General features: G+C 38.1%; 1 protein-coding gene across 1 annotated transcript in view; it reads right to left on the bottom strand.

Moving 5' to 3' along the window:
* Positions 1-12,530: 12,530 nt before the first annotated feature.
* LOC108707398 (integumentary mucin C.1) overlaps positions 12,531-24,948 on the bottom strand; it is a 92,038-nt gene continuing 79,620 nt past the window's right edge. The window contains exons 15-22 of the mRNA XM_041581506.1: positions 21,456-21,500; positions 21,251-21,313; positions 20,039-20,089; positions 17,901-17,924; positions 16,921-17,055; positions 14,762-14,902; positions 14,181-14,324; positions 12,531-12,699 (exon numbers count right to left, since the gene is read on the bottom strand). Coding sequence (XP_041437440.1) covers positions 14,185-14,324; positions 14,762-14,902; positions 16,921-17,055; positions 17,901-17,924; positions 20,039-20,089; positions 21,251-21,313; positions 21,456-21,500 — 599 coding nt within the window. The 3' untranslated portion in view covers positions 12,531-12,699; positions 14,181-14,184. The remainder of the gene's footprint in view (positions 12,700-14,180; positions 14,325-14,761; positions 14,903-16,920; positions 17,056-17,900; positions 17,925-20,038; positions 20,090-21,250; positions 21,314-21,455; positions 21,501-24,948) is intronic.

Genomic DNA, 24,948 nt, shown 5'->3' with positions numbered 1-24,948 from the left:
CAAAAATACTACAAAGCATCACATTTACGCGATGGTCTGCATTAGAAGCCACATGGACCCTTCCCTACCATATCAGTAATTTAATCCTGACTAACAAACCAAGAATACAATTACCAGTTTTGGCTCCGAAAACCATAAGTTTCACTTTAGCAATATGGAAACAGTGCCTCAAAAGATACCATATCTGTAAATCTCCATCAGCATTAACTCTGCTTTCAGCAAATCTGGAGATTGTCCCGGGTCAGAGCAAATTTTTCCAAGCAGGGTGGAATATCCATGCTCTATACAGAATTAAAGATTTTATTAATCCAATAGGGGGGAAAATTTATTCATATGATGAACTCCACACAAAGTGCAATCGAAATTCGGATAGGAAATTGGGATATCTACAAATTAGGCATTACATCACAACACTATTTGGACAGCAACCCCAGATCCAGTTAAAAACCTTTGAGAAAATATTGGGAGGTGCCTTTCCATGTAAGGGTCTTATCTCACAACTGTACAACCTAATGATTGCCCTACCTTTCCCTAAGCACTCTTATATGCAATATTCGGAGTCAGTATAGGAAAAGGAACTGACAATGTACCAATAGGGTGGAATCTGTGAGAATGCCCGTAAAATAGTAGTCTGTACCCAGCAGAAAGAAAGTATATACAAAACCATGATGAAGTAGTATCTTACTCCAGATAGAATCTTCAGAAGTGTCTCCGCAAAGCAGTCCTATGTGCTGGAGAGGGTGTCAGCTTAAGGGAACATTACACCACACTCTATGGACATGTCCAAAATTAACAAATTATTGGGCAGCCGTTGTGAATTTAATAACATGAGTATTAAAGATACCCATTTCTGTTGAGATGCCCCATTTGCTGTTAGCCCTCCCAATTCCAAAACTTAACAATGCAGCCCAAAAGTGGATCAATCAAGTAGCTACAGTGGCTAGATTGACTATAACTTCCAAATGGAAGTCTCCAATAATTCCCACAATCCAGGAAGTAATTCCCAGACTGGAAAAAAACAAATAAATTGAGGAAATGACTGCTAGACTAAATAATACGTTACAGTTACACAGCAATGTATGGGGCAATTGGAATTATTATTTGACTACTATGGAGGCTGATGCCTGAAACCCCCAAGTCTTGACCTTTCCCAATTGGAGTTGAGCATCCTAGTTTTCTGATAGCTTTTTCTTTTATTCCTTGATTACTACTGTTTCTTTCTTTTTTTTCTTTTTTTCTTTTTGCTTATGGGATATACCTATGAAATCTTGAAGATTGATGTTTGAATTAGACACTACTGTATACTAAACAAAAGGCTATGGATGTTCAATGTCTGTATTGCATTGTAAAAAAAAAAAATACATATCATAAGTACAGTTAACATGTCTACTGGTATAATATTACTTATGGTATTCTATGTACTATCCCTTTGGGGATAAAACTTGGTGGGTGGGGGAGTAAAGGAGGGAAAGGGGTAAACAGTCGCTTAAATCTCTGTCAATTTCCACTGACTGTATCTGTATAAATCTTATTGCTTATCGAACCTATACCTTGAGTTTGGTTATATATGTCATTCATTTCAGTTTAATACAGATGTTAGCTTGTGCTAAATTACTTTTATAAAGTGCCCAAGGTTCCCATATGCTTTTAGTTTTCCCATATGTTCCTTGTCTTATTGTTCTTATTTCCTCAAATTTCTTGATGTCTTCCATTAGTGATATCCATTCCTGGGTTGTGGGTATATTTATACTTCTCCATTTCTTTGGTATCAGACCTTTGGCTGCTTGAATAATGAACAATAACAGGTGTTTTTGTATTAGAACTAGCAGAGCAGGAATGTTCAAATGTGTTTGTAATGGGGTTATTGAGTGCATTATTTTGTAGATTTATCTCCAAAATGTTTTTAATTTTGGGGCATTCAAACCATATGTGTGTTATAGAACCAACCTCTTCCATACTCCAGCATTTATTGGCTGTTTTACTGAACATTTTACTTAGTTTCTGTGGGGTAAAATACCATTGTGTAATGAGTTTATAATTATCTTACCAAAGCTAGTGACAGTCTCCCACTGAAAATCGTACTATCGGCAATACACGCAGAGATATTATCGGCAGCCGACAGAAATTTTCTAACCTGTCCGATTGACCAAACGACCGATCTCCGCCGGACGAAAAATGTCGGGACTCTCCACGAAAATCGTACGAATCCTCGATTTGTACGATCAGATCTTTGCGTCTATGGCCAGCTTAACCCTTTCTTGGCAGGAATATCCAGGGCCACACTGTGGCACTAACAGTATAGATCCCAAGCCTCTGCTAAGTGGGAGAATTGCGGGGTTTAGATAAATCAAGTGCCTCCACCCAGGGCTAATACCAGATATTGGTGGACATATAACTCCCTGGGAACTGCAATAGCAGTGATTTTGGTACCAATTGTAGCAGACAATAAACCACAATATAGGCAGATATGCAGTAATATGTAATATTAGAATTGCAATATATGCAATGCAATAAGAACAGTGAAATAACAATAGTACAATGAATATTAGACAATATAATAAGTATCACCCTTTGTATGAAAATGTCCACTGTCACTTTAAGAATGGTCTGAGGGGATATATCAAAGTAGTATGATCAGAGTTATGTGTTGCAACACCAGACTGATGCACCCCGGGATGTGTAAAGTAAAGGTCTCACCAACTCCCAGTGGTAATGAAAAAAGGAATAAATCATGTGAGGCAGAGCCGGTGCAGGGGAGCAGTCTGGCAGCTTTAATCCACCTGAGCTTGGAATGCTGGAGTAGGAAAAGGCTTCCTGAATTCCTGAGGAGATCCACTGCGAGTGTCACAGAGGCTGATGGGAAATCCACAGTCCAGATCCGGTGTACACGCTGGCAACTCACTACAGGGCTGAAGTCCTATCTATCCTACAGGAATTACTTCCCTAGCAATAGCTCAGGCAGCTGCACTAGTTCCAGTCACTATGATGTCTGACTGTAAAGAGTTAACTAACTCCCTGTGCTCTGACTATGCAATTCCCTATTTGGGTTAATATTTTATAGGTGAAATCCCTAGCTTCCTACTCAAACAAATCAGCAGGAACACTCACAGCAGAGAGGAGGAATCTTAGGCTGGCTCTTACGGAACGCATTTTAGGACATTCTGCAGCGAAACACACCTCCTTTATGTGATGTCCTATGCCTTCGGAATGGCGCATCGGTTGCTTTTAGCATCAGTCATTGTCCAAATCTGCAGTCACACCTCCGTCCTCTACCCTCCCTTCTCAGCTGTCAGTCATACAAACTCCACTCTCAGCCTTCTGCCCTCAGCCTTCTGCCCTTGGTCTTTTGCCCTCAGCCCTCCATCTTCCTCCTCCAGAGGATGGAGGGCTAAGGTCGGAAGGCTGAGGTCAGAATGCTGTGGGTGGAGTTCCTGTGACTGCTGGCTGAGAAGAGAGGGTAGAGGACGGAAATGTGATTGCAGATTTGAACGACGACTGGCGGTAAAAGCAACCGATGCGCCATTCTGAAGGCATAGGACATACAGATGAAGCCAGAATGGATTGTACATCTAACGCGATGTAGCTCATCAAGATAAACGCGCTGGTCATGTTAAGTGCAGGGAAACACGCTGTGCCGACGTTTAGAAATCATTAGAGTGAAAATGAAAATAGGCGCAATTCCAGTAATGAACAACTTTTCCATTCTAAGCGCAAGGTATTTCTTTAGCTACCGACCGGCTTTAGGGCTCTTACACATGAGCGTTCTGACCTGCGCTCCCCTGCGTTCCGTTTTTTGGCGTTCAGCCGCAGGGGAGCGCAGGAATAGACGCAAGTCATTATTTGAAATGGGGCTGTACTCACTCAGGCGCGTGTAGGCGTCGAACGCAGGTTCAGACGCAACATGCTGCATTTTTCCTGCGTTCGGCGCCTACACGCGCCTGAGTGAGTACAGCCCCATTTCAAATAATGACTTGCGTCTATTCCTGCGCTCCCCTGCGGCTGAACGCCAAAAAACGGAACGCAGGGGAGCGCAGGTCAGAACGCTCATGTGTAAGAGCCCTTAGTGAGTCACAGTGCAGAACGATCGTGGCATGCTCTCAATGTAAGCTAGAGAAAGGGGGCTCTTCAGGTGTTCACAAACAGAATAAAAATAATTTGAATAGAAGTGTGATTATGTGCACATTACTAGGAAAGAAGATCTGCAGAGTATAAGTGCTGAGGAAGTAAAAAAAAAATTGTAATCAATTAAAAAAGAATTAAAAAATATATAAATAAATAATCAAAAGTAAGTCCCAATGCCTCTTCCATCCACCCCTGAGCTTAACTTTCCCATTACTATGCCCTGATTATTTTTTTTATTTATTTTTTTTTTTTAATGTGTGAATTACATCACAGATAAAGTAAAGTCCTGAACAAACATTTATCAGTAACATTGTGGTGGTGCATTAGGTTAGGTTTTTCCTTTTGCTGACAAAGGTACTGGGTTCAATACCCATCTATACCCGAAGTCCAACAATTTTCTGTAATTGATATTTAAAATTATACTGTACATTTTACAACATATTAAGCTCAATCATGTATATTAAAGAAAATAAGGAATGAAAAGACACAGTGCCACCATCAATTTGGCTCAAGCAATTTCATGACATTTTGCCCCACCAAAAAAAGTCAATTCCTGGATAATCAATAATTTAATGCTTAATGTGTCATAAAATTAAAATTTTACATGTCAAAACTAATTAGAGAAATGAATAAAATTAAAGGCAGAAAAGGGAATTGAACTCATGACCTCTTACTTTAAAAGCAAACACCTACACCATTTGGCCACCAGTAATTTGGCTGATGTGAAGTAGTCAAAACTATCCCTTATCTGTGATGTACTGAAAAGCAAAAGCTGCAACATCAACTAAATATCAATATACATATGAAGGGCAAAATTGCCACAATACCTGGAAAAACTTAATCCACACGTAAATGAAGAGAAGCTTAATGTGCTGCTAATACCTGGCCAACTACAGTGTCTATGTGGAAATGCTGCTGCTGCTGCTGACATTTTCAAAATTACTGCTGCTACTGTTGGTGTTTTATTCCTCAATAGGGACAGGTGACTCTGCCTTTTTTTACCGAAAATTCGCAAAACAGTGGGTAAAGCATTGCATTCTTGCAAGTGACTTTTTCCAAACTGCATGACTTTATTTACTGTATATTACAGTTTATGAACATTTTTTCATGGCAAAATATTTCACCCATCGTTTTTCTCAACTACTGTATCATAAAATGTTTAATACACTCCACTGCGACTGTCAGTACACAGCGGAGCGTAGGTAGACCAAGTAACATAACTAGAGGGGGTGAGTCCTAGTGCAGCCGGGCCGGGGTTGCCACCTGGCCAGTATTTTACAGGCCTGGCCGGTAAAATTGATGGTTGATCCCAATGGTATTAATAGGGAAAAAAGATAAATATATAGGAAGGCCGGTATTTTTTTCTGGAAAAGATGGCAACCCTATCCCCACCCCCCCCCCTCCGTACGATATTTTCTGCCCGGAAATCAGCGCTGCCGAGCTGCCGGGGGGGCCCTGAGGGGGTGATGGCCCTGGCCAGGCCCGGACTGGCAAACTGTGGGTTTTGGCAAATGCCAGAGGGGCTGCTATAAGATCCCATAGAAAGTCAGTATTTAGTGGGCTGGTGGGGGCTGATTGGGCCTCTATGTGGGCTGATTGGGCCTCTGTGTACCTGAAATGCCAGGGCCTATTTTAATTCTCAGTCCGCACCTGGCCCTGGCCCAATTGCACCCCCTGCTCCCCCTGGTAGTTGCACCACTAGGTTGACCCAAAAACATGAAAGCAGTTATTTTCAGGCTGACGTCCACTCTGCTGTATGTTTCTATACACAAGCACAAGCTGTGCAGATGAAAAGAGCTGGGGCAGGGAGCTCCATTGCTTCTCTTAGCTTGCAAACTGCAAAAAATATGCAGCCAGGAAGCAGCAGAGCTAACGCTCCATGTGCAATCCATAACTGATGAGTGCCCTAGAGGACCACACTGAGAGATAAGTGGCAGCTGTGCATACTGATCATGAAACCCTTAAGGGCTCTTACACATGAGCGTTTTTACCTGCGCTCCCCTGCGTTCCGTTTTTCGGCGTTCAGCCACAGGGGAGCGCAGGAATAGACGCATTTAATTATTTCAAATGGGGCTGTACTCACACAGGCGCATGTAGGCGCTGAACGCAGGAAAAATGCAGCATGTTGCGTCTCAACCTGCGTTCGGCGCCTACATGCGCCTGTGTGAGTACAGCCCCATTTGAAATAATTAAATGCGTCTATTCCTGCGCTCCCCTGCGGCTGAACGCCGAAAAACGGAACGCAGGGGAGCGCAGGTAAAAACGCTCATGTGTAAGAAATAAGATAATTTAGTAGAAAATGAGTAAAAATGGGCTAAACTCAGTGCCGGTAATGAAAGTGTGAGACCATTCAAATGAAAATCTAGAAAGCCTCTCCACAAATCAGGGGTCTGTGTTCCCTTGCTCTTAATGCAGGGGTCCCCAACCTTTTTTGCCCGTGAGCAACATTCAGATGTAAAAAGAGTGTGGGAGCAACACAAGCATGAAAAAGTCACTTGCGGTGCCAAATAAGGGCTGTGATTGGCAATTTGGTAGCCCCTATGTGGACTGGCAGCCTACAGGAGACTATTCTTGGCACTATACTTAGTTTTTATGCAATGAAACTTGCTTACAAGCTCGGAATTCAAAAATAAGCACCTGCTTTGAGGCCACTGAGAGCAACATCCAAGGGGTTAGAGAGCAACATGTTCCTAGCGAGCTACTGGTTGGGGATCACTGTCTTAATGTGTTACCATTGCCACAAAGCAGAACAGCAGGAATGGGGCTGTTGATACTCCCTGCCCATCCCCTCTCCACTGTGTCTCAATGTCCTGCTAGGAAGTGTAAAGTGCAATTAACATTTGTTAAGGGGGAAACATATAGTAGCTGCTGGCTTTCTGATTGTTGGGATTACCTGTGAGAGGAGTGGGGGATGGTTTAGAGCTAAGTGATCTCGTTACAGTTTCAGACAAGTATGTGAGGAGTCTCAGCAATGGAGTTCCTGTCATTTAAAGTACACAGAGGCCCAAACAGCCTACTAAATAATAACTGTCTATGGGGAATTACAGCAGCCCCTCTGGCATTTGGCAGAACTCATAGATTGCCATTCGAGGCCTGCTGGGTGACATCTGTCATTAGCCTACTACTTTTTTCAGTGTAGCGGGGGCAAATATGTCAGCTGATAGGGGAATAATATGTTTACAGGTAAGATGGAAGGCTCCAGTGGTACTTTTGCGAGTTTCGTAAAGATTGAGTGAAAATTTGTTCTAAGTCTGTCTCAGTCTCCGGGACTCCTTGGAGGTGAATTTTGACTCTTCTGGACCTATTTTATAAGTCTTTGAAAAGACATAAAAGATTTAAGGGTTTCATGATCAGTATGCACGGCTGCCACTTATCTCTCAGTGTGGTCCTCTAGGGCACTCATCAGTTATGGATCACACATGGAGCGTTAGCTCTGCTGCTTCCTGGCTGCATATTTTTTGCAGTTTGCAAGCTAAGAGAAGCAATGGAGCTCCCTGCCCCAGCTCTTTTCATCTGCACAGCTTGTGCTTGTGTAGAGAAACATACAGCAGAGTGGACGTCAGCCTGAAAATAACTGCTTTCATGTTATTGGGTCAACCTAGTGGTGCAACTACCGGGGGAGCAGGGGGTGCAATTGGGCCAGGGCCAGGTGCAAACTGAGAATTAAAATAGGCCCTGGCATTTCAGGTACACAGAGGCCCAATCAGCCCACTAAATACTGACTTTCTATGGGATCCTATAGCTACCCTTCTGGCATTTGCCAGAACCCACAGTTTGCCAGTCCGGGCCTGGCCAGGGCCATCACCCCCTCAGGGCCCCCCGGGCAGAAAATATCGTACAGAGGGGGGGGGATAGGGTTGCCATCTTTTCCAGAAAAAAATACCGGCCTTCCTATATATTTATCTTTTTTCCCTATTAATACCATTGGGATCAACCATCATTTTTACCGGCCAGGCCTGTAAAATACTGGCCAGGTGGCAACCCCGGCCCGGCTGCACTAGGACTCACCCTCCTCTAGTTATGTTACTTGGTCTACCTACGCTCCGCTGTGTACTGACAGTCGCAGTGGAGTGTATTAACCATTTTATGAAACAGTAGTTGAGAAAAACGATGGGTGAAATATTTTGCCATGAAAAAATGTTCATAAACTGTAATATACAGTAAATAAAGTCATGCAGTTTGGAAAAAGTCACTTGCAAGAATGCAATGCTTTACCCACTGTTTTGCGAATTTTCGGTAAAAAAAGGCAGAGTCACCTGTCCCTATTGAGGAATAAAACACCAACAGTAGCAGCAGTAATTTTGAAAATGTCAGCAGCAGCAGCAGCATTTCCACATAGACACTGTAGTTGGCCAGGTATTAGCAGCACATTAAGCTTCTCTTCATTTACGTGTGGATTAAGTTTTTCCAGGTATTGTGGCAATTTTGCCCTTCATATGTATATTGATATTTAGTTGATGCTGCAGCTTTTGCTTTTCAGTACATCACAGATAAGGGATAGTTTTGACTATTTCACATCAGCCAAATTACTGGTGGCCAAATGGTTTAGGTGTTTGCTTTTAAAGTAAGAGGTCATGAGTTCAATTCCCTTTTCTGCCTTTAATTTTATTCATTTCTCTAATTAGTTTTGACATGTAAAATTTTAATTTTATGACATATTAAGCATTAAATTATTGATTATCCAGGAATTGACTTTTTTTGGTGGGGCTAAATGTCATGAAATAGCTTGAGCCAAATTGATGGTGGCACTGTGTCTTTTCATTCCTTATTTTCTTTAATATACATGATTGAGCTTAATATGTTGTAAAATGTACAGTATAGATGGGTATTGAACCCAGTACCTTTGGCAGCAGAAGCAAAAACCACAATGTTACTGATAAGTGTTTGTTGAGGACTTTACTTTATCTGTGATATAATTCACACATTAAAAAAAATAAAAAAAATAAACAGGGCATAGTAATTGGGAAAATTAAGCTCAGGGGTGGATGGAAGAGGCATTGGGACTTACTTTTGATTATTTATATACATTTTTAATTCTTTTTTAATTGATTACAATTTTTTGTTTTACTTCCTCTGCAGATCTTCTTTCCTAGTAATGTGCACATTATCACACTTCTATTCAAATTATTTTTATTCTGTTTGTGAACACCTGAAGAGCCCCCTTTCTCTAGCTTACATTGAGAGCATGCCACAATCGTTCTGCACTGTGACTCACTAAAGCCGGTCGGTAGCTAAAGAAATACCTTGCGCTTAGAATGGAAAAGTTGTTCAGGCGCCACCTGGTGTTCATTACTGGAATTGCGCATATTTTCATTTTCACTCTAAAGATTTCTAAACGTCGGCACAGCGTGTTTCCCTGCACTTAACGCAACCAGTGCGTTTATCTTGATGAGCTACAGCGCGTTAGATGTACAATCCGTTCTGGCTTCATCTGTATAAAGTAAAATATACCTTTGGGTCAAAAAATGTCTGTATTAGCTTGAAAACTGTGCTCAGCCCTCTCCCTTTGCAACTTCCTTTTCAGGACTCTCCAATATCTGAGTCTGCAGCTGCTGGCTCTTTCTTCCTATTCTACAGAACAACAGTCAGTGAGGGAGGAGTGGGCATGTTTGTAATGTCACACTCAGTCCTTCCCTGCAGACATCTGTTAACTCTTACTGCTTGTTTTACCTTCCCTTTACTGAACTGCTCCTTTCTCTCCCTATCTGCCCTGTTCATTCCACCACCTCTCTGTCCAGTTCCTTTCTCTCCCTCTGCCCCTGTTAATTTAACCCCCTCTCTGCCCTGTTCTGTTTCCTCCCTCCTCCCCTTTCCCTACACTGCTTGTTCCTTTCACTTGCCCTACAATAATTGGGGAAACAACTTCTGTATAAATAAAACATAATCTGCTACTAAAAGTATTTTATTCTTTTCTGGGGCAATGTGTATCTGCAGTTAGGGACATATTTATCAAGGCGTTGAATTTAGAGTTTAAGGGAGTTTATAAAAAAAAACTCCAATAAAATCCCATGAATTAAAATTCTAAAAAAAATGACCAATCAAAATTTAATAACAACTTTTAAATTCAGTTGAATAGGATCGACCTGCAAAATCAAATCGAATTTGAATCAAATTTGATTCGAGTTTTTTCACCAAAAAAATTATTTGATTTCAAAAGTCCATCAAATGGCTCCAAATTGATTGTAGGAAATTCCCCATAGGACACAGCACCAATTCAGCAGGTTTTTGATGGCAGATAGTCAAATTTGAATTTTTAAAAGGGTCAGTACATGATACATTTTGAAATTCGAATTTAGATTTTTGTTTTTAAACTCAAATCAAATTTGTACTATTCTTTAGTTGAATTACAATAAAATAAACTCGAAATTCAAATTTAAAAGTTAAAATTTTCAATTCTACCCTTGATAAATTTGCCCCTTAGTGTAAATATCTTAGTCATTTTTCTACACAATATTATGTTGTATACAGAAAGCAATCAACATCTTTTTTTGGTTTTCCTTTGTAACTCCCTGCACCTGTTATTATATGTTATACAATTCCAAAACATCAGCTGTATATATTCCCTTGCAACTCCCTGCACCTGATCATAAATTATTCCAGAACAGCTGCATTTATTCCCTTGCAACACCCTGCACCTGACCATAAACTGTTCCACAACAGCTGCATTTTCTATTGCAGCTCCCAGCAGCTGATCATAGAATGTTCCAGAATAACTGTTTTTATTTCCTTGTAACTCCCTGCACCCAAACATAAATTGTTCCAAAATAGCTGCATTTTACCTTGCAACTCTATGCACCTAATCATAAATAGTTTCAGAACAGCTGCATGTATTCCCTCGCAATTCCCTCTGCCTGACCATCAATTGTTCCGGAACAGCTTGATTTTCCCTTGCAACTTCCAGCACCTGATCATAAATTGTCCCAGAATATCTGCATTTATTTCCTTGCAACTCCCTGCAATTAATCATAAATTGTCCCAGGACTGCTGCATTTATTCCCTCTCAGCTCTCTGCACCTGATAATATATCAATATGCAGGAAAACAAACCTACAGCTGCTATTATGGAATAACATAACCGTAAATATTAATGTATACTGTTTGTATAACTTTTATAAGGTAATAGAGTTAGGGAGTTGCATAGTGTATAAAAATGTATTATGGACTATAGATTATGTCCAGCTGGGCATGTACATTTGTGACTGATGCCTATTTGCTGTGGAACCAAGGAGCATACTGTTGTACTTTAAATAAAAGAAAATTCTACTATTACATTACTATTAAAGTTTGTATCAACCTTCACATCTATTACTTTATGTTGAGCATTTAAGATATATTGTTATAAGTAAATGATCAGACAGCAGCACAAGACAGTTATGTACAGGTTGGAAACACACAGAATAGAGGGGAGGAGGGGAGTCACTTATCAACACTAGGCACATTTGCCCATGGACAGTTACCCATGGCAACCACGCTTCATTCATTGTTCTACTTTCAGCTGGCTTCAAAAAGCTAATCACTGATTGGTTGCTATAGGTAACTGCCCATGGGCAAATTTGTGAAGTGTTCTGAAGGCCCCCGCCTCTGTTCAGGGATGGTTTCTCCAACTTGACATGAATCGTCTCTTTCACGCCTCATTCAAACTAGCGGTCTTCTTTATCCAATATTTGGACCTTGCTATCTTCAAAGGAGTGTCCCTTGTCTTTTAAGTATAGAAAACAGCTGAGTTTTGCCCTGTAGAGTTTGCCCTCCTGTGCTGAGCCATTCACTTGGTGAGCAGTTGTTTTGTCTCCCCAATGTGTAGATCTGTGCACTCCTCGCTACACTGGACTCCGTATACCACATTACTTTGTTTTTCTTTAGGGGTTGGATCCTTTCGGTGGACCAGTTTTTGTCTCAATGTGTTGCTAGGTTTGAAAAACACAGGGACGTGGTGTTTGTTAAAAATCCTCCTGAGTTTCTCAGACACTCCAGCTACATATGGGATGACTATGTTTCGCCTACTTTGTGTCTCCGGGTGGTTATTTCTATTGGTGTTCCTGTTGGGCTTGGTTGCTGCTGTTTTGACATTACTCAGCAAGTCCAGTTGTTTTTAGATATGTTACATGTAATTTTGTTCATGGGTTGCACGTATATAGGGAGTTGTTTACATGGGGTCTTTAAAGAGTGCATGCCTTTTCCTGCACATGATAGTTGTATAGGAATGACCAGAATGAACATATAGCAGAATACAGATAGAAACTGAACACTCAACACAAACTGCTATATCCATACACATCTAGCCAAACCCATCTGCCATCAAGCAAAGAAAAAGGCCTTTTAATTAGAATAAAAGGATTTTTAAAACATCTATGTATAACCTTTATGGTAAAAGAGAAAACATAACAAATTATAAATAATAGGGAAGCAATATTTATGGTTACAAAAGCTTTTATTTGGATGTAATCAAAAAAACACAATACAAGAGTGGCTTCTAGTATACATTCTTTATCAAATATTCTTTTAAAGATCGGAAATAGTAAATGTGCTCAAAAAGTTTTCTTTGTAAATCCAGTCATTGACACCATATTTCACTGAAGACCTGAAACAAAATTCAGACATTGTACAATTAAAAAACATTGAACACTTTAAAATCATGAAAACATTGGCTTAAATTGTATTGTTTGCCCTGGTTGTGCTCAGTTATCAGAGCTATGCCTTAATTTGTTCTTCCTACTTGTTGCTTAAACCCATACTATGGATCTGCAAATCAGGACTAATAACTGAGACAACTGTCATGGTTGGTGCATTCGTTAAATGTAAACCCACCAATGATAAATGCAGATGCTGGTGCCTATATCAGACTAGAATACCTATCTATCTTTCTCAGCATTAACTAATAAACTAATCAGTGACTAGTTATGTTTAGTAGAAGAAGAAGAGTTTTGATTGATTACAGCACTAAGCAGTTTTTTTCACTGATTTAAGTATCCAGCATAGATTTTCTATTTCAACTGATTTATTTTGAAACCAGCTACTTTTCCCCCTTCATAGTATCCTTATACTTGAATTTCCACTTAAATTGAGCAACAACTAAAATGTGACATTAATGGGAATACCCAAGACAATTCTAGTAAAGTTTTGGTTCTAAGACCTGGAGTCTATAAAGGGTGTAGAAAGAATTCTCTGGCTGCGTGAAAATTATAGATAGAGCCACTATAAAGGTGATGAGCTGTTTACCTGCTGTTTCCCAGCAGAAACCTGGTCTGTGATGGTTTAAAACATTTTGCCCATAGTACAGGTCTAGCCTGAGGTAGGACACATCTGTTATAGCTTAATATAAATGTTAGAGGACATGAAGATAGTTAGCATTAGCAGCTTACTTTACACAGGGGAGGTTATGGAATGGCAGAACCCTCAGCTATCTGCTAACCAAGTTGTAAAGTCTTTGTCTTGAAAGTACAGCAATAAAGAGTTTTTTTTTACATCATCCCAAGTTTGATAGAAGTTTAAATTATTAAGTAAAACAGACATGTTTCTTTAAAAAGCTTTTCTTTCATTTGCACACATATATAGGGGCAGATTTATCAAAGGTCGAGGTGAATTTTTGAATGAAAAAAATTCAAATTTCAAGCTATTTTTTGTGTACTTCGACTAGGGATTAGTCCAAATTTGATTCAAATTTGAAAAAAATTCAAAAAATTAGAATATCGAATATCGAGAATGTACTGTCTCTTTAAAACTTCGATCGTTCGCCATCTAAAACCTGACAAATTGCTGTTTTAGCCTATGGGGGACCTCCTAGAACCTATTTGGAGTCAATTGGTGGACAAATTCTATCGAATGCGCTATTCCTTTGATTCGTACGATTCGAAATCGGCCGAATACGGACCTATTCGATTGCAAACGGACCTATTCAGTCCAAAAAAAACTTCAACTTCATTTCGGTTGGTCTTTTTGAATTCGAATTTAGATGTTTTTTCAATTCAAATTCGACCCTTGATAAATATGCCCCTAAATATGCACATACATAATGTATGTGCTATATACATAAGCACAGTAGTAATTTTCTGCTATGTTTACCTTTTTATGTCCGGTAGAAACACCAGGGCACATTCATAACAGAGTTATCCCAACAGCACCCTCTGTTTATACAGACGCTGGAAGAAATTCCTGGATAACCACAGTCCCTTCTCTTTGTAGGTGGGCCTGAACACATAGTGTTACCTGCAATTATTAAGATGACTTTGTTAGTATGCACATTCTCCTTCTATGTCATCATCATTCAGTAGCAGTGCAGTATATTGGTGCAGGTGATCCAGGACAGCCTCTGACTTCTGGTTTAAAGTAAAAGTCAAACCATGGAAAAAGGAATGCACCTGCTGAGCTTTACAAAGTACATGGAGCTCAATAACCTTATGTTGGTAATATTTCTCAAATCGATTTATTAATGAATAAACTAAGGTAGAGAAGGGCTTAGATGTAAAATCAGTATTTAAAAATCTGGTACTGTTAATTAAGACCTTTTTGGCTTTACAATACAACTTGTATAGAGTTTTTTTATAATAGAAACATTACATTTGTTGACAAAAATAGTATTCTTGACTGCCTGGGTGAGCATTACTCCTGCACAAATTTGAAAATATTTTTAAGAAAGGAAATACCTTGTGAAGTGGAATAGAAGCACCATTTGGTTCCTGATATACTAGAATCAAAGCAGCAGTTCCGTTGCCTGCATTGGTCTGCAGTAATTCCTCCAAAGCCACAATCTACTCTAGAACTTGGTGCCACTTTGCAGTCTGCAACTGTAATATTAAAAATAAGTTGATGCCCAAACTCTCAACATACAAACTGTTTACCATTTACTTCTGTACATTTGTAACACATATACTACAGTTTGCATGCTGCAAATTAGAAGAATAACACTGCAATATTTATAAGTGTGACACACTATCTGTTGGAGGGGGTTTATGCAGTGTCGGACTGGGATACCAGGGGCCCATCCAAAAACCTTAGACCAGGGGCCCACCAAGAAAATTTAGACCAGGGGCCCACTGTCAGTACCATTATTCCTCTCCTAGCTCAACCTCTATTTATAGTTTTACATACTATAATCTATTATTCCATCTATTTAGCCTCTTTGTTCTCCTAGAAATAGGGAATGGCCTTGAAATAGGCCAAATATTTAGCAGCACCAGGGCCCACTGACACCTTGGCCCACCGGGAGTTTTCCTGGTATCCCTGTGGGCCAGTCCGACACTGGGTTTATGTTGGCTGGAGTGATCTCATTTTGGCCACACTAAGGGGAGTATTTACTAAAACTCAAATTTAAGTTGACTTAACGCCTATCCATGAATTTAACTCATTTATCAAAAAGCAGCTCAAAAAAGTTGATGCGGGAAAAGTCTAGACAAAATATACAATTTGAATTGTGCAAATTGTTGGGGTGTTTGACACCCAAATCATTAGATTTTTTCGGTTTGTCAACCAAAAACCCAGACTTTTCAGACTAAAAAACCAGTGCAGATATCAATGTCAAGAAACATCTTCAGAAACATCTGCCATTGGCTTCTACATGATAGTAACAGGTTTTAGCTAGCATATTTTTGGATTCTGACTTTCTGCAACCTGGGCATGTCTTTTTTCTTCTAAAAATTCAAGTTTAAAAAAAAGGCCCCTAAGGGGTATATTTATTAAAATGTGAAATTAGATCTCACCATAGTAAAATTCCATTACTCTCTATTCATTTGTATGGGATTTTTAGAGGCAAATTAATGAAATGGTTACTCTTTCACCAGTGGATAAATGCACCTCTAAAAATCCCATGGAAATAAATAGAGCAGTGTAGTTTTAGGGGCCTTTTTATGAAGCCTCAATCTTTTTATTGTTAAGTTTTTTAGGGGAAAAATACAAGTTATTTATGATACCCCAAAACTACTAAAAATCCAAATTTAAAATACCTGTCAAAGTCATGTAGAAGTCAATCGTAGATGTACCTTTTACAAAATGGGTCTGGGTTTTTGCACAACAACTCAAAAAATTGCATGATATGAGGGTCAAATTTTACAAAAAGCCATACAATTCAAACTGTTGCACAATTTTGTCGAGACTTTTTCCCAGCAGACTTTTTTGATCTGATTTTTTGATAAATTAGTTACATTTGGGGATGGGAGCTAGGTCAACTTTGTTTTAATAAAAGAAATCAGGAAACATTCTAGTTTTAGTAAACACCCCCCCCCCCCTTAGTATAGTGAATTCTATTTTCACAATTTGATAAATCTGCCCCCAAGGTTTGAAAAGCAACTCCCATCGTTAAGAATTTGAATTTTTCCCATGTTCCCATGCATGAATACAGCTAAGTGCTTAAACTGTGACACATATTCTACAAAATATTTCATATTTCAGCAGTATCTATAATTAGCTTCGTGCCACCATATGTTTGGTGCCAGCATTACCAAGAATCTGGTTTTGAGCAAATATGATCACTGTCTGGGGTCTCATTTAAGATTAAATAATGCTGAAACTTTGATGAAATGTATGGAATAAAGCACTATAGGAAACAGAGATACAGGAATGTGAACCAAATGTATTATATTTATTGGTTATTGGTACCCAGCTTTCCACTGTTTTTCAACAGTGCCTGTTGAAACAGTGGAACCCTGAAGTTACTGCCAGCTCCAGGCCAGTTGGTAGCTCCAGGGTTCCCTTTCTTGCATCAAAAGTATAGGGCACAAATGTCATGTACACGTTGGACAACAGAAATGGCTATTAACAATCCCAGATATTTTGGATATATATATAATACCTTTTCAAAGGAGTTTACCTTGTGGTAGTGAGTAGAAGCACCATTTAGTTTGGGGAATGCTTGAATCAAAGCAGCAACCCTTATTCCTGCATTGGGACTCAGTAATGCCTGGATAACCACAGTCTGCTCTTTTACTGGGCTCCATTTTACATTCTGTATGAAATAAAAAAGCATTAAAATTATACAAGCTTACTTTAAGGGGCAGATTTATCAAAGGTCAAAATGAATTTTCTAATTAAAAACCTTTGAATTTCTAAGTAATTTTTGGGTACTTCAACAATCGAATAGACCAAATTCGACTTCGATTCGAATTGAAAAACCTTCGAAAATTCGACCACTCGAAAATCGAAGTGCTGTCTCTTTAAAAAACTTTGACTTCGCCACTTCACCACCTTAAACCTGCCGAACTGCTGTTTAGCCTATGGGGGACCTCCTAGAACCTATCTGAGGCTTCTGGGCAAGTTTTGAGAAGTCTATGTTTTTTTTTAATTGTTTGATTCAAAAGGTTAAATCGTTTGATCGCACGATTTTACTTTGATCGTACTTCGATCGAATACGGCCGTTTTCGCTGGAAAAAATACTTAGACTATCGAAAGTGATCCTTGATAAATATGCCCCTAAATACCTTATACCTCATTGTCATTTTCTTTCTATTTACAAAGGCATCTCTGAGTATGAAGCATTCATTGAACTGCCAAGCACATGGGACTTAGTTATGTAGGAAAATCTCACAGACACCTAAGGGCAGATTTATTAAGGGTGAAATTCGAGTTTTCAAGGTTATTTTTTTTTGCCAAAAAACACATTTTCAGTTTAAAAAAAATGAAAGAGGATGACAAAAGTAGAGCAGCAACAATATTCCTCATAGTTACCTACACAAATTGCTCAATGTTAAATAGGCTAGCATTAACTGCTCCTTCTGCAAAAAAATACTGAGTCATTAAAGTACATGTTTGGACAGAATAATACATATTATTTATAGGAAAGATATGACTTACCCCCTGATGTTGTTGTTGTAGTAGCTATTAGGATTAGATTGTAATTTCAAAGTTTACCAACAAATCAGACATGTTTCAACAAAAATATATTAATATACTGTGATTGATTTACAAACATAGGTTCTAAATTGTGCCAGTGAAGTTTCCCATAACAACCAACCAAATCTTTGAATTCAATTAGTGATCTTAGTAGTCTCTTAAAATCGAATGTTGATTGGATTTTATGGGAATTAGGGATGTTGCGGACTGTTCGGCGGCGAACTTGTTCGCGCGAACATCGGCTGTTCGCGTCCGCCGCAAGTTCGCGAACGTCGCGCGACGTTCGCCAATAGGCGTTCGCGTCAAAATCGTTCGACCATTCGATCATTCGATCGCTAAAATCGAACGATTTTCGTTCGATTCGAACGAAAATCGTTCGATCGAACGATTAAAATCCTCCGATCGTTCGAATCGAACGATTTTCGGATGTTCGAAGTTCGCGAACTGTTCGCGAACTGTTCGCATTTTTTGCCGGTGTTCGCGAACGGCGTTCGCGAACACATTATCGGCGGTTCGCTACATCCCTAATGGGAATCTGACCTGGTGCAATGTTGCACATATTTTTGTTAATAAATAGTAAAGCTTTAACACAAAAATAATGCCCATAGACTCCAATGGGTAAAAAAAAATTACGCAACAAAAAAAAAATGTGGCCCATAGACTTCATTGCATTCTAGCAAATATTCAGCATTTCACAAATTTTCATCAAAGCAAAACAGGTTATATTTGCCCATCACTATTAATAAGGTTTATATTTATATTTTCTATAATGAGGGAATGCAGTGTGTTTCAGTTGCAGCCTAAGTACAGACTTAGATTAAGACAAGGAGAAAATATGTCCCTAGATCAATATGAATACAAATTTATGAATATAAACACCATGCTGAATTCATATTTTTATCTACAGAAGGCTACATATGACTAATTGTTGTGCTTCGATTTGACTTTGGTGCTTTGCTTTGTGATTTGTTCTAAAGTTCAGAATTCTAAGTACTGTTTCTGTTAATGACACTTGGGGGCCGATTCACTAAGGGTCGAATTTCGAAGTTAAAAATACTTCGAAATTCGACCCTCGGATTGAAATCCTTCGACTTCGAATATCGAAGTCGAAGGATTTAGCGCTAATCCTGCGATCGATCGATCGAAGTATTTTCCGTTCGATCGAACGATTAAATCCTTCGAATCGAACGATTCGAAGGATTTTAATCCAACGATCGAAGGAAAATCCTTCGATCAAAAAATCACAGGCAAGCCTATGGGGACCTTCCCCATAGGCTAACATTGACTTCGGTAGCTTTTAGCTGCCGAAGTAGGGGGTCGAAGTTTTTTTTAAAGGGGAAGTACTTCGACTATCGAATGGTCGAATAGTCGAACGATTTTTCGTTCGATTCGTTCGATTTCGTTCGAATTCGAACGAATTTAACCAATTCGATGGTCGAAGTACCCAAAAAATACTTCGAAATTCGAAGTATTTTTCATTCGAATCCTTCACTCGAGCTTAGTGAATCAGCCCCTTGGGGTCAGATTTATAACAGGTCGAAGTGAAAATTTAAAAAATTCAAATTTCAAGCTAATTTTTGGGTACTTTGCTAGGGAATAGGGATGGGCGAATTTTTTTGCCGAAAAAATGACGCCCATAGACTTGTATGGCAGCGTGCGCCCAAAAAAAAAGACGCGCGTCAAAATAATTACTCTACAGACAGAACAATATACAAGGCAATGTTGGTCTCAACTAAAATTAATAATAATAAGTTCTTGTACAAAAAAAAATATTTCACATAAAGGACAAGTATTATTTTGCCTCTTTATAGATCCCATATAAGAACTTATGGGTATAGGATACATTTGCCTATGCACCCAATAAACTGAAACAGTGAAAGCTTATATATCATTTTAAAAAAAATTACCTTTAGTAGTAGTAGTGGTAGGAGTAGTAGTAGTAGTGGTAGGAGTAGTTGTAGCTGAAACCATGAGTACAATATATATATAAAGTATTGTAGATGCCATATAAGAACTCATGGGTATAGGATATATTTCTATATCCACCCAAAAACTCAAACAGTGAAAGCTTAATTGTATTTTTTTTTTTAAAAAATTACCTTTAGTAGTAGTGGTAGTAGTAGTGGTAGGAGTAGTTGTTGTTGTTGTAGCTGCAACCATAAGTACAATTATATATAAAAGATTGAATGAAAATGTTATAACTTGAAAAGAAGCATTAAAATATATATATATAAATAAAAAACAGGTTGAGAACTGGTGCCCCATCACTCTTCTCCATACATCAGAAATATTCTGGCAAAGGTCATGTTTAACCACCTTTTTCCTTTTGCGGAAAGTCTTCCTTCCCCCTCTCAGCACTGTACTGAGAAGGGCCACAGCACCTTTTCTACTGTTCTTGGCATCAAAACAGTAAACAGTCAACATGTTGAAAAAAATATACTTGTTGTATCACTAAGACCTATGAGTGTGGACTGTTTGCTGTTTTGATAATATTATGATATAATGCTCCAGCACCTAGGTATCCATTTTGTGTTCTGTGTGCACCGACCAAGCGGTGTATATATATATATATATATATATATATATATATATATATATATATATATATTTTTTTTTTTTTTTTTTTAATATTTATATATATAAATTATATATGTACTTTTTTTTTACTTTACCTTGTTTGTGTGACGAAAAGTCAAGTGATTTTTTTTTGGATTCTGAATCAGTTTGGCCAGGTTTTAGATGGCAAATGGTCGCAGCTAAATTTTTTAAAGAGACAGTACATGATACATTTCGATATTCAAAATTTTGATTTTTTTTTTTTGCAAATTTGAATCGAATTTGGACTATTCCCTAGTTGAAGTACATAAAAATTAGGTTGAAATTCAAATTTTTTAAATTAGAATTTTCACCTTTTTCGACCTTTGATAAATCTACCTCTTAATTGTGCAAAACTAATATCCGTGCAGGATGTTGCCACCGTGCAAAGTGATTTGGATAAATTGGATGACAAGGTTATGCACTTGGGAAAACATAACTTAACAAACATAAAAATATTTTATTGAGGGCCTTGCTAGCTATTCCTCTTTGGGGGTTATCTGGTAAACAATCTTTTCTACTCTAGGCAATGTTGGTCTCAACTAAAATTAATAATAATAAGTTCTTGTACAAAAAAATAATTTCACATAAAGGACAAAAGTATTATTTTGCCTCTTTATAGATCCCATATAAGAACTCATGGGTATAGGATACATTTCCCTATGCACCCAATCAACTCAAACAGTGAAAGCCTACATATAATTAAAAAAAATTACCTTTAGTAGTTGTAGTAGTGGTAGGAGTAGTAGTAGTAGTAGTGGTAGGAGTAGTTGTTGTAGCTGAAACCATGAGTACAAAATATATTTATATATATATGTATTGCAGATGCCATATAAGAACTTATGGGTATAGGATACATTTCTATATCCACCAAAAAACTCAAACAGTGAAAGCTTAATTGTCATTTTTAAAATAAATTACCTTTAGTAGTAGTAGTAGTAGTGGTAGGAGTAGTTGTTGTTGTAGCTGCAACCATAAGTGCAATTACATATGAAGGTTTGAATGAAAATGTTAAAACTTAAAAGAAGCAATAAATATATATATATATATTTTATACAGCATATGAAAATATATTTACCGTATATAGTCGAGTATAAGCCGAGTTTTTCAGCATCCAAAATGTGCTTAAAAAGTCTACCTCAGGTTATACTTGAGTCAGCTGAGATTGTAGTCACTTTTAATCATTCCTATACCAACACTTCACTTGGGGAGAGACTGCAATATCACACAGCGCCCTCTGTTGGTTATATGAAAGAATAACAGTGTGCCCTCTGTTGGTTATATGAAAGAATAACAGTGACTGCAATATCACACAACACCATCTGTTGGTTATATGAAAGAATAACAGTGACTGCAATATCACACAGCACCATCTGTTGGTTATATGAAAGAATAAATGTGACTGCAATATCGCACAGCACCCTCTGTTGGTTATATAAAAGAATAACAGTGCACCCTCTGTTGGTTATATGAAAGAATAACAGTGACTGCAATATCACACAGCGCCATCTTTTGGTTATATGAAAGAATAACAGTGACTGCAATATCACACAGCACCCTCTGTTGGTTATATGAAAGAATAACAGTGACTGCAATATCACACAGCACCTTCTGTTGGTTATATGAAGGATTAACAGTGATGGCAATATCACACATTGCCCTCTGTTGGTTATACAAAAGATTAACAGTGATGGCAATATCACACAGACCCCTTTGCACATGGTAGTGGGACAATACACACAGTACTGCATTTGGCAATTCTCTGTCACCATCAACTTTGCAAAGAAGTCCGGTTGATCACTGGGGGTTGCTTTGGCGGAATGTGCACTGCTGGGAGATAGGGCTGTAGTTGTGTCTAGGCTTATACTCGAGTCAATAAGTTTTCCCAGTTTTCATAGGTAAAATTAGGTACCTCGGCTTATACTTGGGTTGGCTTATACTCGAGTATATACGCTAAACTATATATATATATATATATATATATATATATATATATATATATATATATATATATATTTTTTTTTTTTTTTTTTACTTCCTTGTTTGTGTGACAAAAAGCCATGTGTTTTTTTTAAAATTCTGATTCAGTTTGTCCAGGCACTTGGATTCAGCTGAATCTGAATCCTGTTGAAACAGGCAGAATCTACAGAAGGCTACATATAACAGGAGGCTGTAAACTGACACAAAACAAAACTATTTTTTGTACTTGGACTTGACCATGGTGCTTTGCTTTGTGATTTGTTCTGAGTTTGGAATTCTAAATACTGTTTCTGTTAATGACACTAAATTATGTGAACCTAATATCCATGCAGGATGTTGTCACAGTGCAAAGTGATTTGAATAAATTGAATGACCGGATAGAAAATGGCTTGATAAGGCTTGATAAATGCAAGGTTATGCACTTGGGAAAACATAACAAACATAAAAATATTTTATTGAGAGCCTTGCTAGCTAATCCTCTTTGGGGGTTATCTGGTAAACAATATTTGCTACTCTAGGCAATGTTGGTCTCAACTAAAATTAATAATAATAAGTTCTTGTTCAAAAAAATAATTTCACATTTCACATAAAGGACAAAAGTATTATTTTACCTTGACGTGGTATGGTGGCTTTTCAACTTTATGATCATAACTTTGTAACTAAAAAACCCCTGTTTTGTAAACACATGCACTTGCATTTATACTGAATTACTTATGAGACAGGGACCCAGGGAAGTGCATTGTAAGTAGCACTTCCATTATACTTAAACATGCTTTGATTTAGCCTTATGAGTGCTTCCACAACCCCCCAATTTTGATCATTGTATTAGCCTGAAGCTGTGGCTTAGCTTCATGTGGTTTTTAATAGCACCCCATACCCACCCCTATATACTAATGGTGGTCCTATGCTTTTAAATATGGGCGTTGGTTTGGGTGATCTCTCTCTCTTAAAAGCCTTAACGGCGGCGGGGGAGGATTTAGGCTTCAGATTGAAACCAATGTTCATCAAACACTGAATACAGGTAATGCTATTATGCAGAGAATTGTCTTTTTATATTATGACCTGGGAATAAACAAGTTAGGGACCGCGATATGGGGTTTACCTTGACGTGGTATGGTGGCTTTTCAACTTTATGATCATAACTTTGTAACTAAAAAACCCCTGTTTTGTAAACACATGCACTTGCATTTATACTGAATTACTTATGAGACAGGGGCCCAGGGAAGTGCATTGTAAGTAGCACTTCCATTATACTTAAACATACTTTGATTTAGCCTTATGAGTGCTTTCACAACCCCCCCAATTTTGCGTCTTTATAGATCCCATATTAGAACTCATGGGAAAGGATACATTTCCCTATGCACCCAATAAACTAAAACAGTGAAAGCTTATATATCATTTAAAAGAAAATTACCTTTAGTAGTAGTAGTGGTAGGAGTAGTAGTAGTAGTGGTAGGAGTAGTTGTAGCGGAAACCATGAGTACAATATATATATATAAGTATTGCAGATGCCATATAAGAACTTATGGGTATAGGATACATTTCTATATCCACCCAAAAACTCAAACAGTGAAAGCTTAATTGTCATTTATTTAAAAAAATTACCTTTAGTAGTAGTAGTAGTAGTGGTAGGAGTAGTTGTTGTAGCTGCAACCATAAGTGCAATTACACATGAAGGATTGAATGAAAATGTTAAGACTTAAAAGAAGCAATAAATATATATATATATATATATATATATATATATATTATATACAGCATATGAAAATATATCTAAATTATATATATGTGTGTGTGTGTGTGTGTGTGTGTGTGTGTGTGTGTGTGTGTGTGTGTGTGTGTGTGTGTGTGTGTGTGTGTGTGTGTGTGTGTGTGTGTGTGTGTGTGTGTGTGTGTGTGTGTGTGTGTGTGTGTGTGTGTGTGTGTGTGTGTGTGTGTACTTTTTTATTTTCTTGTTTGTGTGACAAAAAGTCACGTGATTTTTTTTTAATTCTGATTCAATTTGTCCAGGTACTTGGATTCGACTGAATCTGAATCCTGCTGAAACAGGCAGAATCTTGAAAGAATCTACAGAAGGCTACATATGACAGGAGGCTGTACACTGACACTAATCAAAGCTAATTTTTTGGACTTGACCGTGGTGCTTTGCTTTGTGATTTGTTCTGAGTTTGGAATTCTAAGTACTGTTTCTGTTAAAGACACTTAATTATGTGAACCTTATATCCATGCAGGATGTTGTCACCATGCAAAGTGATTTGAATAAATTGGATGACTGGATAGAAAATGGCAATCAAGGCTTGATAAATGCAAGGTTATGCACTTGGGAAAACATAACTTAACAAACATAAAAATATTTTATTGGGACCATTCTTCTTTGGGGGTTATTGGTAAACAATCTTTTCTACTCTAGGCAATGTTGGTCTCTAATAAAATT

Source organism: Xenopus laevis, chromosome 2L (genome assembly GCF_017654675.1).
Source record: "Xenopus laevis strain J_2021 chromosome 2L, Xenopus_laevis_v10.1, whole genome shotgun sequence".
In the NCBI taxonomy this organism is placed as follows: domain Eukaryota; kingdom Metazoa; phylum Chordata; class Amphibia; order Anura; family Pipidae; genus Xenopus; species Xenopus laevis.
This window is presented reverse-complemented; position numbering and strand designations above follow the sequence as displayed.